Source organism: Leptopilina boulardi, unplaced genomic scaffold, assembly GCF_019393585.1.
Source record: "Leptopilina boulardi isolate dan_hultmark-lab unplaced genomic scaffold, ZJU_Lbou_2.1 LbouV2_408, whole genome shotgun sequence".
NCBI classification, from domain to species: Eukaryota; Metazoa; Arthropoda; class Insecta; order Hymenoptera; family Figitidae; genus Leptopilina; species Leptopilina boulardi.
In genome coordinates this window covers 2294895-2310853 of record NW_026137983.1, presented here as the reverse complement: position 1 = coordinate 2310853, position 15959 = coordinate 2294895, and the positions used below count along the sequence as shown (strand labels likewise).

Sequence of the window (15959 nt, the reverse complement as noted above, 5' to 3'; positions counted from 1 at the left end):
GTCACATCCATCGATTATAAAGCCTCATGCAAAAAAACGCACCTTTTTCGTACCTCGAATTTTGAAACTTTCTTTATGCCAAATGGTAACATATGATGACCCAATAATCCCTGCAAAATTTCAAGATGAGCATATGCCCCCTTTCGGAATTACAGGGGGTCAAAGGGGGCCATGTCAAAAAAAAAAGAACATGTAATATTGTCGAATAATAATGTTAAAAAAATCAAACGAAATCGTTCCTTCAAGATTTTCGTCTGCTGATTACGAATTTGAAGTCCGTTTTCAAAAATTCAAAATGGCGGAACCTATATGGTGGACAACAATTTAAAAAATCGATCCGATTGACCTGAAAATGGTTACTCGGAGGTTTTTGGGGTCGCTGATTACGAATCTGAGGTCCGTTTTTCAAAATTCAAAATGGCGGATCCAATATGGCGGACTACAATTTCAAAAATCAATCCAATTTACTTGAAAATGGTTACTTGGGTTACCTTCAGATTTGTGTTCACCGTTATTGAAACCCCCTAATTAACGATATTGAAGCCAATTAAATAGATTTAAAAGATAATTGTCCGACATTTTGAATTTTTTAAAACTGATTCCAGATTCGTAATCAGCGACCCCAAAAACCCCTGAGTAACTATTTTCAAGTAAATTGGATGGATGTTTAAATCTGTCGTCCGCCATTTTGAATTTTTAAAAACGGATCTTAAATTCGTAATCAGCGACCCCGAAAACCCCCGAATAACCATTTTCAAGTAAATTGGACTGATTTTTGAAATTGTCGTCCGCCATATTGGATCTGTCATTTTGAATTTTGAAAAACTAACACCGGATTCGTGTTTAGCGACCCCAAAAACCCTCGAGTAACAAGATGTAAACGGATTCGATCATTGTATCGGTGACAAAATATTAAACAATTATTTTATATTAAACAATTATTTTTTAAACAATAATGTTCATAAAGATCGTAACAACGTATTTTAGAGACTTATTTAGGTCCTTCTCTTCACATAGCAATAGTCATAACAGTGGTTTTGAACTTTTTTTTTTTTTTTTTCTTAATTCAGCATTTGTCCTTTTCGAGAGATTCACCCATATATATTGAAAGAGATTAAATATATAAAAAAAAATTAACATTTTTTTTGAAAACAGATGCTAGTTTGATTTTGACTTGAAAAAATTTTAGGGGGAAATTTTTATTTGGTCCTTGAGATTTTTTAATGAATACTTCAAATAATCTTTAATTATACTTAAAGTGATTATAAAAAAAAAAAAAAATTTATCATTCCTTTTTTTTTAATTCCGCACTGGACTTATATGGCGTTCGATAATTAAACCAGAATTAAGACTGATTACGAGTGCGCACAGCTTTCTTCTACAAATATAATTCTCGTTTGAACTAAATTTCATCCTCTTTAATTTATGGTCCAAATGTTACGTCGTGAGAAGTTGCTGATTATTTAATGATGAAGAATTTCGTGTGTTGTTGTTTTTTTTTCTTTTTTTTTGGACTCATAATAAAATAAATTAAAAGTGGAAATTATCTCACTTTTGTTGCACAATCGGCTAATTATATATATATATATATTGAGAACTGAAAATTCATGAACGAAAGAATGTGTGGGGAAAAAAATTTGAGGGAAAATTAAATTAAAAATAATTATTTGGTAATTAATGATTTTAATTAACGAAATTCTTTTTTTTTTTACAGGTCAGCTTTGCAGACATTGCACAAAGTTTCTAGCAAGGCACGAGAGCAAAATTACTTTTTGGGTGGACTGTCACACGATTGGGTCAGTTACTATGAACAACGAATCGAAAGTGATCGCTCGTGTCTCAATGAATGGCATGCCATGGATAATCTCGAGTCTCGAAGACCACCTTCACCGGACAGCGTTCGCAACAAGTGAGTCGTCGTCGTTGTCGTCTTCGTCAATTTAAAAATAATCATCTCATTAAAAGTCTCTCTCTCTCTTTCTCTTTGAACAATCCCTTTCAATCCCTAGGAGATATAATTAAATTTCTGCGCGCTCTTGTTTCTATTCTAATCTTTTTTTCTCTTTCGATATACACAACTTGTCTTTTGAAATTAAGGCCTGTCATCTTGATAGAAATAGGACGATTGAGATTCAGTCGCACCTTAAATGGCTTCTTGTCTTTAAAACACTATTTAATCCTCTGGAAAAAATTTTTATTAAAAAAAAAAAAAATGAAATTTAAAGAATAAAAATTAATTTGCTTTTTTTGCTAAAATTAATGAACTTTTTTTTTTTTTTTTGAATAAAAGAACTATTTTTAATTAATCGTACAGTTCCTTGTTTTTGTGACGTTTTACAATCATATGAGCGCGAGGGAAACTATTGAGAAAATTGGCTCACCGCCAAAGATGCTAACTCTTTGATATTCAAGGTTTTTTTTTTACTCACAAATAATGAATTATTGCGTCCTTCAATTATTTCCAGTTTTTGCGTCTATTTTCATTTTTTGTTAAAATTATTTTATATCCGCAAAATTTATATTTTCTTAATAAATATTGAGAAAGTTTATATTTAATTTAAAAATAAATTTTTGTGTAATATTGTCATTTCACGTGTTTCTTAAAATTTCTTAACATTTAAATGACGAAATCATTTTTTTTTTTTATCTATAAATTTTTGTAATTTACTATAGCAATGAAAAATAAAAAAGTAAATTTTTACTTCTTGCAAGAAAATAAAAATATTTTTCAGTGGTTATTTTTTATTCTTTCTTAGAAAAAAATAATTTAAGATTAATTAAATTATGATTTCAGAGAGAAAATGTTGTAAAAGAAATTAAATATTTCCAATTCGGAAAAATGTCTAACACCGTCCGACACGATTTTTGACCCACAAAAAAATCCAACATTTTCGGTAACTTGGACCAAAAAAAAAAAAAAAAAATACCCATGTCTGGCCGTTTTGCTAGATCAAGTCGTTTGTGGTTTTTAGGGGTGAAAACAACCCCTAAATAAAAAGTGACAATATATCTTTTAAAAATTATTAATATTTTATCAAACTTGGTATCTGGGGGTTTTTGGAGTCGCTAATTATTAATCTGATGTTAGATTTTCAAAATTCAAAATGGCGGATCCAATATGGCGGTTAAAATGTTAAGTTATTAATTTTTTAAAAAATTTCCTATCTAGGAGTTTTTGGAGTCGCTAATGTCGAATCAGATGTTATATTTTCAAAATTCAAAATGACGGATATAAAATAAAAAATTAATAACTTCTTAAAATTTTGACCGACATATTGGATCCGCCATTTTGAATTTTGAAAATATGACATCAGATTAATAATCAGCGACCTCGAAAACCCCCAGATACCAAGTTTTATAAAAAATTAATAATTTTTGTTGTTTTCACCCCTAAAAACCATAAACGACTTGATTTAGCAAAACTGCCAGACACGGGTATTTTTTTTTTGGTCCTAGTTTCCGAAAATGTTGGAGTTTTTTGTGGGTCAAAAAAAAAATTGAATTTTGTCGGACGGTGTAATATATAAAAAAATCGAAATAAAATAATAATAATAATAATAAGTAAAATAAAATCGTATTTTTTTTTAGGCCGAGAGAGAGAGAAGAAACTGAACGTGTAATTCGATCGACATTAAAGGAGATCATGATGTCTGTTGATCTTGACGAAGTTACGTCCAAGTACATCAGAGGGAGGCTCGAGGAAGATCTCGATATGGATTTAGGAGAGTTTAAGCCTTTCATCGATCAGGAGATGCTCACCATTCTAGGTCAAATGGATTCTCCAACCGAGATATTTGATCACGTTTACTTGGGAAGCGAATGGAATGCGAGTAATCTTGAGGAATTGCAAAAAAATGGGTAAGAAAAAAAAAAAAAAAAAAAAAAAAAAACAATTCTCGCACAAAAATTTACAAACATTTATCATTATTAGAAAACAATATAATTAAATGAATTGTATTTCTTTTTTCCAGAGTGAGGCACATATTAAATGTGACACGAGAAATTGACAATTTCTTTCCGGGAATGTTCAATTATTTAAATGTTCGAGTGTACGATGATGAGCAAACGGATTTACTGAAACATTGGGACGACACATTTAAATACATAACCAAAGCAAAGAAAGAGGGTTCAAAAGTGTTGGTGCACTGTAAAATGGGTGTGTCCCGATCGGCGTCCGTTGTCATTGCGTACGCGATGAAAGCATATAATTGGGACTTCTCACAGGCGTGGAAACACGTCAAGGATAAGAGAAATTGTATAAAGCCTAATAACAGTTTTCTCCTGCAACTCGAGACTTATCAAGGCATTCTCGATGCAATGAAGAATAAAGAGAAGCTACAGAGATCCAAGTCTGATACTAATTTAAAATCGCCAACATTGGCCAAGGAACAAACCAAGAAGGAGCAAAAGGTGAATTCCATTGATGGCTCATTAACAGAATCATCTGGAGTCGAATTGAAAAGTAAAGGTCAAAGACCAAAGAGCTGGTCGCCAAATTTGGAAGCTGCCGAAAACATCATACCGGCCGGTGAGATTGTCGTCCAATTTACTCGTGCCATTTTATGAAAAAAAAAAAAATTCAAACAGTTCTTTTAAGGTTTATTATTATTTTTTTCATTTTCATTTATAAAAAATTTGTCATTTTCAAAGAAAAAAGAAAAACATTTTTCTTTTATATTACAGCTCCATTGTCGCAGTCTCTCGAGAGTATCGACAAGACTGGAAATCCAGAAGTCACGCGAGAAGAACTTCTGCGAGGCTCCAATCCAAAGACTGGAGTAGATCAAGAAGCGAGGAACGTCCTCATGCCTTGTGATAATGGACAATCGTACAGCGTCTCACAAAATCAAATTGTCCAATTGACACCGGGTCCCGATGGTCCGAGTGTCAAGCATCGAGTCAGCAAACTAGAGACCCAAGGACAGAAGCGCAAGGGCCTTGTTTTAAATTTGACAAATCAATTCGAAGCCGCAACGAGTAAACCCTCATCACCTGGTTCCGATACCGATGGTAAACCTCTCGTTGAACTCGTTAATGGTCTATTGGATCAACAAGCACAAAGTCAACACATCCCACAAATAACTGCCGTCGTACTCAAAAAAGAAGTATGGGATCCCGGCGAAAAAGCCGATTCTAGAAAATCATCTGATAATAGTGAATGTCTAGTCTGGACTGCGTCTACAGAAACTAATTGTAATAATTCAAATGGAGAAGTGAGTGAGGATTCGTGTCGAAAGTCAAAAAGAGAAGGAGATTTGTTCAGCGCTCAATTGGACCGAGTATTCGATCGTGAGGAAAGACAACCAACGACCAGAGACTCGCCAAGTCGTCAGAGTTCCTGGAGTAGCTATGACAGCGCTGTCGTTCTCGACAATTCAGTTCACAGTTCCTGGGCCACGCTTCCATCGAGAAACAGTTCCTGGGGCTCGTACGATATGCGTCCAGCTGATCCTCTAGGATCGAGTGGTCTCTTCCCCTATGACAAGGAAGAAATTCCCTGGCATCCAGGCACTGTGAAACGAACGAAACAAAAACTCGAAGAAGGCACTGTGAAGAGAGTTTGCACACAAAATTCCGATTCTGATGAGAAAGATAGATTGACAACCGAGGCCGAAGATCATCCCACGGAAGGTTTCAATCCTGTTCTATTGCATTACACACCATCGCCAACTCCAAGACGAAGGGATCCTTCGCCAATTACAGCTGAACAAAATCTCATCAACGAACAACAGAATCAAATTCTAAACGATTCACCCCTCGGAGCCATTGATATCACTCCAATGTCCCTGCGACAAATGGGTCGACTCTCGACAAGTGCACCAGCACCATCGTCACTTTCATCCGAAACTGATTTGCCCATTTCCTTAAGAACATGTAGATCCGAGAGTGAAACATCAAGTCCAAGTGTAGTCAACACACCGCAATGTCCATCTGTTAAACATCATAAAATGGTCCTCGAGAATCTCAATACAAAACCAATTTTCAATAAAAGATGTTTCTCTGTTGACGATTCGCCCGAGGCCGAATGTCAACGAAGCATTTCGGGCATTGTCAAGAATCTCAAAAAGGAATTTGAGGCAAAATCATTCACCAAAACTGAAAAGAGTCCCGAAAATTCATCATTCGATTCAGATGTGAATTTACGACCGAAAAGAGATGTAAAAATTAGAAGTCTACCCTCATCGCCAGTCATTGCGCACAATGAATCAAAGATTCATGAATCGAAACGAAATTCACCGTCTCAGGAGACGGAAGATCTTTCCGTGAAAGTTCTTGTTGGTAAATATGAGAAACCAGAAACAAAAAGAAATTCAGAAATACAATTGCGTGCTAATAGAGATCGTGATTCAATGGAAATGCATCCGCCAGCAAAATCGAAAATTGCTCCAGAATTTGTTAGGAGATCGACTCCAATTATTATTAATCATTCATCATCATCATCATTGTTTAATGAAACACCGGAAGCACCAGGTAGGCCACCAATTCCCACTTCAAGTGTTGTTGTCGCTAGTGTTGTTGCAAAAGCTGCCAGCAAAAAGCAACAACAATACGGTAGAACACATCCTTTAGCGAGGTTGCAGGACAGACCTAGGCATAGTAGTCCCGTTTACAATACTATGTAAGAATAAAGACTCTCTTTTAATTGAAAAACAAAATATCGTAAGCGACGCTCGTTCATTTATATTAAAATGAAACTAAAAGAAAAACTTTTTTTTTTTTTTTAATACATTTTTTAATTAAAATATTTAACAGCATTGTAAATAATTGAAATTACACTTTTTTTTATATAAAAAAAAGAAGTGTTTATGGATTATGTACAAAAAAAAACAAATTTTTCTCCTGAAACTTACGTATTTGAAAATAATTTCATTATTCTCAAGAAATTGTAATTTAAACAATTAGGATATACTTTCAGTTATAATTTTTAAAAAAAAGAGAATCTTCATAAAGTAAATATCGAATTTTTATAGTAAAATAACATTTTTTAAAACCAAATTATAACACATAAAAAGCGAATATCTTTGATTTTTAAAAATTTTTAATAACTGCATTTACGACGTAAATTGTTTGAGAAAAATTAGTACACCTTGTTTGTGATAACCTCAAATTCATTAAAAAATAGAAAATATAATTCAAGGGTAAAAAAAATAACTAAATAGGAATTCTATTTTTTTTTTAAATTTTGTATAAACCATTTTAAATTATTATAATTTTAAGTTTTAATCAATTTTTTATATTTACTGGCAAAAAAAAACAGTATAAATCGAAAACAATTTAATAAAATTGGAACACTTGAAACAATTTGAAATTCAATTAACGAAATTGTTGTAGATTTATTTTAAAATTTTTAATTTGAATTTTAAATTAATAAAATTTTTAAATAAAAAAAGTACAAGATTAGTATATTTACAATTAAGTTCTTAAACTTCAAGATTAGCTAAAATTGGCATTATCAACTCTAAACTCCAAACAATTAAATCAATGAAATGAGTGAATGACAAAATAAATATAAAAACTTATTTGTCAGGAGAGTACATTTTTTCAAATTTTATTTTGAACAATTAATAAAAAAAAAAAAAAATTTTCCAACAGAAATAAAAAAAAAAAATTGATCAAAATAATTAAAAAAAATTTTTTTTAATTCAATAAATTTTTGAAATAAATTTAAAAATTAATTCAAATTATTTATTAAGAATAACATTTTTACTATTTAATATTTTAATTATAGAGAAAAATTTTAATTGCTTTAAAAAAATATTTTTAAATTCAATTAATTAATTCTTTTTTTTCAAAATGGAGAAATAAAAACGAAGATAAGGAATTTACAAAAAAAAAATATTTAATTTTTATTTTACACTGCTTTATATTAAGTAATTGAGTTTACAAAAATGATGTATTGTTGAAAATAAAATTTTCTTTATTTAATATTCAAAACGTAATTGGGAGAATGTTAAATATTTTGCTATGTATAGTCAAATACTGATTTAAAATTGTATTGGCATAATTCAGTAACTTTTTTTTAAAAAAAAAAGATTTTCATTTATTTTTCATTGAAATTTCACTGAATCAATTATTTCTATAGAAAAAAAATTAATAAATAAAAAGAAAATACATCAAGAAGCAATTTTACTTTATAGAATATATTTTATTTATTCACAAAAAATATTCATATACTGAAATTTTTTAAATAATTTCAAAGAACAATTCAATAATTGTTTTTATTTCACTCATTATGAGATGAGTTTAATATTCATTGCTATGATGTTTTTCTCAAAAGAATGATCTTTATTTTTAAGATCCAACTACTATTTAATGAAAAATTAAAAACTTTCATATCAAATGATTGAGCGAAGCTTACGGAACGAAACGAGAATTTCGATATTAAATACGAGTCTCGTGTTCGAAAAAAAAATAATAATAATAAAAAAAAAAAAAAATTAAATTGTGTGATCTCCTTAACGCCAATAGTTTAAAACTCCTTCGAGCCATCGATATTTTGCTCGATTAGAGTGGCTGGAACTCGTTAAGACAAAAAAAAAAAAATAAAATAAAATAAAAATTCGACAATTGGATTGTAAATGATTAAGAAATTCTGTACATTACGCATTGAGATTATTTTCTTCCCATAAAAATTTTAACTAACAGTCAACGAAACATTAGTTTGACAGTTTTTGTTTTTTTTTCTCTCTCTCTAATCTAACTCTTCTGCTTTAATTTTGAGTCAACCCTCTCATCTTTTTGTGTAGATGAGAGTTTCTTCTCAAAAGAGTAAATGAGAAAAAAATAGAGAGAAATTTCGACTTGGAATCAAAGAAAAAGAAAAAAAAAAAAAATTTCTAAGACCGATGCGTAAAAAGAGGGGTGATGATGATGCTTCGATTTGTCGAGAGGCGTGTGCTCAGTCAGGCTGTGAATGTAACGTCTGAGCCTCGCACAAGTTCTGGTCTATATTCATTTCATTCTTGCTTTGTTTTTAAGTCATTCGACGTTTACACTGTAATTATTATTATTATTATTATTTGTCGCGTCATTACAATTTTGTCGAGACGTTTAGCGGAAGAGATCTCGAGACAATGTAATGTTAAACTATTAGTAACTTATAGTAAATAATGTGATTAGACGCACTTGCAAGTGCAATGTGTGCATGAAAGTGAATGATGTAGTAAAATTTTTTGCGTAATGTTTGTAAGTATGTGTACAATTGAGGGAAATTCACTCAAAAACAGTCAAATATTTTACCTTGAGACAAATAAACATTTTTTTTTTTAAATCAAAATTGATATGAATATTAATAAAATAATTCTCGATTTTTTTTTTAAATTATTACGTATTGTATGAAAAATTGAAATTTACTTCTTAGAGGTTGATAAAAAAAAAAAAAAACTATATCTCAAATATGACTGTTTTAGTGATTTCTTTTCTATATTTTTTTTCTTTTTTTTTTTTTTTTTGTAAATTAACTTTAATTGTCCTACTCTTTATATTTGAATTAATAATAATTGTCACGACATAAAATCGATTATGTTTGATACTTTAACTGAACCAGTTTTTGATACCCGGCGATGTAATTTTTTAGATAATGCCTCAGATTGAAATCGTGATTTTAAAAAGCCAAAAGTACAACTAAATAATACCGGAGGGTGCTAATGTGCATGTTTTTTTAAAAAAAAATTGTGAGCCAAGCTACGCGAGTGTTTCCTATACGATTTTCAAAGATATTTTTTAAGACATATCGAACTTTTGTTATATAAATATAATACTGTGCGTGCATTCTCACGTGTCTCTCGCGTATCAATGAATTTAGTTAGTGAGATGTAAGAAGAAGAAATAAAAAAAAAAAAAGAAATACGAATTAAATATGAAAATTAAAAACATTAAGAAAAATGTGAAAATGAATAATTTTATGAAAACAAATTGATGACCAATTTTTTACGCTGGGCGATGCGGTTTGCAGATAAAAAAGAAAACAAAAAACAAAAAGAATTGAAAAAATGCAACACTTCGCGTTTTAAGCACACGACAATTATTCTATTTTATATTACAATGTGACTTCTAAACCAAATAGGCTTTGTGTTAGAAGTAGAGTTGTGAATACGACGAACTTTCCAAATGTAACTCAAAACTTTTAGATGATCGTCGCCGTTAGAAATTAATAAGTAACTACTTACTCGTTAAGTAAGGCTGGATGATTTTTGGAAAGAGTACATTGAACACGTTTCGATTGTGAAAATTGGTATTATTTTCTGCAAATAATTCAAGTTACATTAGCTCTCTCTCTCTATCTCTCTCTTAGTCTTTGAGATAATAATACCTAAAAAAAAAAAAATGGATCGTATTTGTTGTTGAAACGAGACGCGTCGTACTCTTTTCTCTAACCGAGTCGATTAGTTTACTTAGTAAGTCAAAGTAAGTTTTGTATTATTGCGAATCGATGTGCTCATTTTTATTAGTAATTTTCTCCTTCCTCCATGTCCCATCCGCTTAAATGTGTGTGCGTTCAAACGAGATGAGAAGCTGTTGTCATATGAGGTACGAAGTAAATAAAAGAAAACCATGCGTTGTTCTGTATAAATTTTGTACCATAGTTTGTATTAAATAAAATTGTTTATTGCTTGTCAGAATTCTTCGTAACTTTTATTTTACATATAAAAAAATTTTTTTTTCCATTCACTCCAAAATCCATTTTTAATAGATTGATATCAGAATAAATTAGATTGAAAAAATGTCATGAATAAAAAAAAAAAACCCCCGAGAATTATAAATACATTAATTTTTGAAAAATTAATTCTATTAAAATGTTTAAAAAAAACTAGCGAATTTGTTAATTTAAAATATTATTTTAAATTAAATTTTGTCAAATACTAATAATTAAAAAAAAAAACAAAAAATCAGTTGCAATTTCAATGTATGTAGTAAGTTTTTATACTATATGATTTTAATTATCTCAAATAATTTAAGTAAGTGAAATAATATTTAAATTTGAAATTATAATTTCCAAATTTTTTTTAAATTTGAGGAAGTGAATTTGAAATTATTATAGTATTTATACCTGCGTCTCGTGCTGTATGTTTACATTGAAGTACAAAGGATACAGCTTAAGCTGAAGGTCATTATAATGTGGATTTGTAAATCCCAGCAAAGATAATTCAATTAGTTGTAATTCATGTATTGACCTGTTTGCACGTGATCAATGGGAGTGTGAATTTTTTTTTGCAATTTTAAAATCAAAATTTTTCTCTGTGTTAAATGTATTTTTATTTGATTTTTTCAAATTTGAATAAGTAAATAAATTATTGAGTGCTCGAATTTTTTAAATTTTGCAAAAGAAAAAATTTATAGAGTTAAACTTTTTTTTTTTAATCATTTTATAGGCATTTTTTTGTTTGTTTCGGGAGTGTTCGAAATTCTTAAAAAAAACCGCGATCGCTTCAATCTTTAGAAAAAAAGTAGTTTGTTTCTTAATTTAAAAATGTGATTTCCAAATTGTTCAAAATTTTTTAAACGCGTGTGTTTCCAGCCAAACTCATCTTTCGAAACATATATACATCAGTTGCAGTGTAAGGTAAGTTTAGAAATATTGCTTAGCACAAAATATGTTTTAGAAAAACAATTATTATTTAATGTTTCTGGGTGAAAAATTTTTTTTCTTTTATTTTAAAATTGAAATATTATGAAAAAATTTAGTATTCGAAAATGTTACAGTTGATATTTTTTTTTTTAATAGTGAATTAGCACAACTTAGCAAACAATTTGGTTTTGATAAATAATAATTCTTTTAAATTTCTGGAATAGAAAACATATTTTTGAATTGAATTATTTTGAAAAAAATTTTCGTAAATGTTATAATTTTTTTATTTTTATGCGCGGGGCAAGTACAATTTAGCATATAAGATTTGTTTTTGAAAAAATAATTTTTAATGTTTCCTGGTTTAAAAAATCATGTTTTGTTTTTAAAAATGTAATATTTTGAAAAAATTTTAAGTTTTCGAAAATGTTACGGTTGATTGTTTTTGTGCTGAGTGAGCACAATTTTTTGTATTCAATTATTGGCATTTTTGAGCTTTAAAATATGTATTTTAAAATTCAAGTCCTAATTATCATTTAAAAAAAAAAAAAAATGTTTACAGCACTTATTAGCACACATTTTTTTTTTTTAACAAGCAAAATGTACATTTTTATGAAATTTTCTTATTGAAAATATTATGAAGACAATTAATGAAAAAATTGAAACAAAAATAAAACGGTGAGGTTTTGTGATTAATTTTAATTAAACGTTTTTTTTTCTTTTAGTAAAATTACCGCCAATTAGTCAAAAAGTTATAACACTTAACAAAAAGTGTTGTGTTTCTAAATTTTAAAATAAACGACGATTCTGATTTGGAAAATTAAATTCATTATTTTTGAAAATCATTTCGAGGATTAAATTAAATTAAATATAAATTTATTTTTAGAACAAATTTTATTTGTCTATAAACACTATACAACATATTTTTTAAAAAAATAAATCTTAGACGCAAATATTCTTAATGGATTCATAATAACCAACTAACAAACATTTATTTTAATTAAATTTCTTAATTTCAGGTTTAATTAACAATAATTGAAAAAAAAATCTCATTCTTCATAGAATCAATTTTGTAAAGTATGTTTAAACAAAACTTTTAAAGACAAAATTTTCATTGAATATTTAATTTTTTATTTCGGATAAAATTATTCCAAAAAATGTTAAATCTCGATAAGAAAAATAACTGAGAATCATATCAATAACAAGAATTGGTAAATTCATTTTTCTGTAATTTAAAAAGAAATTAACAATTTTATCTAAATAATCTTCTAAATCATTAGCCAATTCAACTCGATGCTGAAATAATTGTTTACAAAAAGGAAGATCACGAAAATTGTTAAAATTAGATAACTCTTCTTTCATTGTAGGATTTTTAATAATTCTTATTGCAGTTGTCAAATCTCGTACCAAAAAATCATAATACGAATAATATGTTCCTACTTCGTTCAAAATTTTTCGCGATTTTAATTTCTCCAGCTCAAGTTTCGTATTGTCAAACATCCATGTTTCTCTTCCATACCAGGAATTCAAGCAGCAAGTAAAATAATCGTTTACATTAATTCTTTTCAACGCAATATAAGAAATTAAAACTGAATTTTCTCTATTTCTGGAGATCGTAAATGTCGGATGGTCATATAAACCATAACAATGCTTGCTTAATGCATGTATTTTTTCAGGATCCGAATCACAATTTAATTCTCTGTCCCCTTTTAATTCTAACAAAGTCAGAGCAATGCCATATCTATGATGCATCAAAGCAATATCGAATATAGTATTGCCACCTATATTTTTAGCATTAAGACTCGATCCATGATATACAAAATATTCAATCAATTTCATATTAAGTTGATACATATTCTCTACCAAGAACATAAGAGGAGTATTTTCATCATTATTTTTGACATCAATCTCGAGACCATTTTTCAGTAGGAAATCAATAATTGGAATTGAAGATTTTATCGAGGAATTAATAGTTGCATGATGAAGTGCTGTATTTCCATCATTGTCAGCAATTTGAATATTCGCACCAAATTTCAAAAGAATTTTCATCTCCTCAATACATTTACGTTTACAAGCTTGAATAAAAAGGGGCATACCATTAATGCCTCGCATATCTGGATTCGCTCCGTGATTAAGTAGTAACATCATAATTTCTTTATTAAATGCAGTTTTCCCTCTAAAACGACGAAATACATTGATTGTTAATTCGTCAAAACCGTGAAAATATTTTCCTATAAAATATCCACTAACTAAATGCAGAGGATTATTTCGACCATCATTATTTGTATTAACACTAGCTCCAGAATTAATGAGAATTTCACAAATCTCCTTATTTTCAATACGCGCAGCATAATGAAGTGGTGTGTATTTAATTTTACTTTGACAATTTTTATTTGCTCCTTTCTTCAATAGAAATTTTACAGCATCAATATGTTGTTGACTAACTGCATAATGTAGCGCTGTTTCACCCTTATCATTTTGAATATCCACGGCTTCAGGATGAATTTCCTTTTTATTTTTCTTTCTTTTATATGTTAAATGTTTATGACAATCATTTAATATTAATTGAAAAATATTTTCTTCATCAATTTTTGCTGCAAAAAAAAGTAATAGCGCATAATACTTTCCCTTTGGCATTAAATATTTCTTATTTTGTAAAAGAAATTTTATTAGATTTTCCGTATTCTCCCATTCTTTGAGTATTTTTCCCTCTTGATGTTCAGTGTTAGTGCCAATGGAAATTTCATCTTGTACTGAGTTATTTGAAAATTCGAAAACAGATTTTAATTCATTTTTTAATAGCAATCGCATAATTTCTTCTGTTCCAAAATATAAAGCGTGAACAAGTAAATTAGAATCAATGATTGTTTTATCATCAAAAAGAAGTTTAATCATTTCCAAAGAATTTTGAAAGGCATAGAAAATCGGAGTTTTTCCATCTTCATTTCGAGTGTGAATACTTAATCCAATTTTTAATAATTGATTAGCAGTTTCGACTGTGCCATTTTCAGCTACGAAATGAAGAAATGTACTAAAAAAACGGTTAGCATTCTCCAAAATGTATTGTTCAGAAAGTATCTTATTTATACGAGCACTATTTTTTGACTTCACGGCGTTTCGAAATCTACTCATAAGACTCACTGATTTATCCTTTACATATGACATTTTTTTACTATATTTAGAAAGTAATGTCAATTCTTATCTATACTGTCCTTTGATGATTTCTGAAAAAAAATAGAAATTATTTATATACAATGAAAAATTAGCCTATTTTGAAAGTTATACTTTTATACATTTGATAAATTAAAAAATTTTAGACAACAATTTAATTATTATTCTTTTCAAAGGTTTACCAAATGTGAATACTCGTAAAATAATATATTGCGTTAGTCCACTGACTTTCGTCTAATAGTGGTTACGACCAAATTTTTAAAAAAATCTAGTTTTAATATATGTGAAACTCGATGATTCCCTGAGTTCATTAACCATAATATTATGGTAAAAATTTTATACCCTTTAAAAATATTAAATATCAAAAGTAGGAGGTTCACAATGTGATTTTGTAACCTTAAATTTTTCAATTTTTTTAAAAACGCTATTATTAAAAAACTATTAAAAATTAGATGTTGGAACTCACCAAAAACATAAATCACTTTATTTTGCACAGAGGAACAAAAGAATTATTGCAAAAATTTATTATTTTTGGATGATATACGATTTTAAAAAAAAATTTATTTAAATATTCTCAAGATTTTTATTTACTTACTTATACTTATCCCTAAAAAATTTTTTGACTTTTTTGAAATTTTGGGGGAGAAAGAGGCGGGGGGGGGGAGTCAATTTTATCAGTTTTCCCTGACACCGCCTACTATTTGAATTTTTTTTTGTCTATAAATGCAATAAAAAAAATTTTGGCATGCCAAAAAAAAACATACCTGGATGGTTTTTTCATGCTCTTTCCAATGGTAAATTTCGTTTTTTAAAATTTTTGAATTTTGACCTTGATTTTCTATAATTAAACATAAATTTGCTATTTTCACTATAAAATTGGTGCGTTTTTTATTTTTAACTAAATAATTGCAAACGAAAGCTGAGGTTTTTTCCAATTTGTATATAAATTTTCCCGATTTTTTTTTGTTTTCGAGATATTAATATCAATTAAGGTTAGAAACAGTATACCGCATAATATATAATTTTAATGTTAATAAATATATGTACTTTACCTATAATGAAGAGTAAAAAGACTAAATTCTCTATTTCTTAGATCACCATCTTAAACCATTATTAATATGGGTAGAAATTTTTAACAATCAATACGCTCTAAAAATGTTGTTAGTTTCTTGATGTATAATTTAATATTTATATCGTTTATACAATATTCACTTTCAAGCTG

At 28.6% G+C, this 15959-nt stretch overlaps 2 protein-coding genes across 6 annotated transcripts in view; one reads left to right on the top strand and one right to left on the bottom strand.

Moving 5' to 3' along the window:
* Positions 1-10622, top strand: part of LOC127289444 (protein phosphatase Slingshot) — a 233056-nt gene extending 222434 nt beyond the window's left edge. For all 4 annotated transcript variants that reach the window (XM_051317379.1, XM_051317378.1, XM_051317381.1 and 1 more), the window contains 4 exons: positions 1715-1909; positions 3589-3858; positions 3972-4528; positions 4684-10622. In XM_051317379.1, coding sequence (XP_051173336.1) covers positions 1715-1909; positions 3589-3858; positions 3972-4528; positions 4684-6623 — 2962 coding nt within the window. In that variant the 3' untranslated portion in view covers positions 6624-10622. The remainder of the gene's footprint in view (positions 1-1714; positions 1910-3588; positions 3859-3971; positions 4529-4683) is intronic.
* Positions 10623-12567: 1945 nt separating this feature from the next.
* LOC127289443 (putative ankyrin repeat protein RF_0381) lies at positions 12568-15950 on the bottom strand. 2 transcript variants are annotated; one of them, XM_051317376.1, is made up of 3 exons: positions 15790-15950; positions 15502-15575; positions 12568-14790 (listed from the first exon to the last, which is right to left on the bottom strand). In XM_051317376.1, exon 3 carries the CDS (start codon positions 14729-14731, stop codon positions 12689-12691), a length of 2043 nt encoding a protein of 680 aa, XP_051173333.1. In that variant the 5' UTR covers positions 14732-14790; positions 15502-15575; positions 15790-15950; the 3' UTR covers positions 12568-12688. The 2 variants fall into 2 exon arrangements, with proteins under 2 accessions (XP_051173333.1, XP_051173334.1); XM_051317377.1 differs by lacking the exon at positions 15502-15575.
* Positions 15951-15959: the final 9 nt, after the last annotated feature.

What these genes read in the sequence shown, in the direction of transcription:
- LOC127289443 (XM_051317376.1), bottom strand. Translation starts at nt 14,731, where the DNA reads ATGTCATATGTAAAGGATAAATCAGTGAGTCTTATGAGTAGATTTCGA.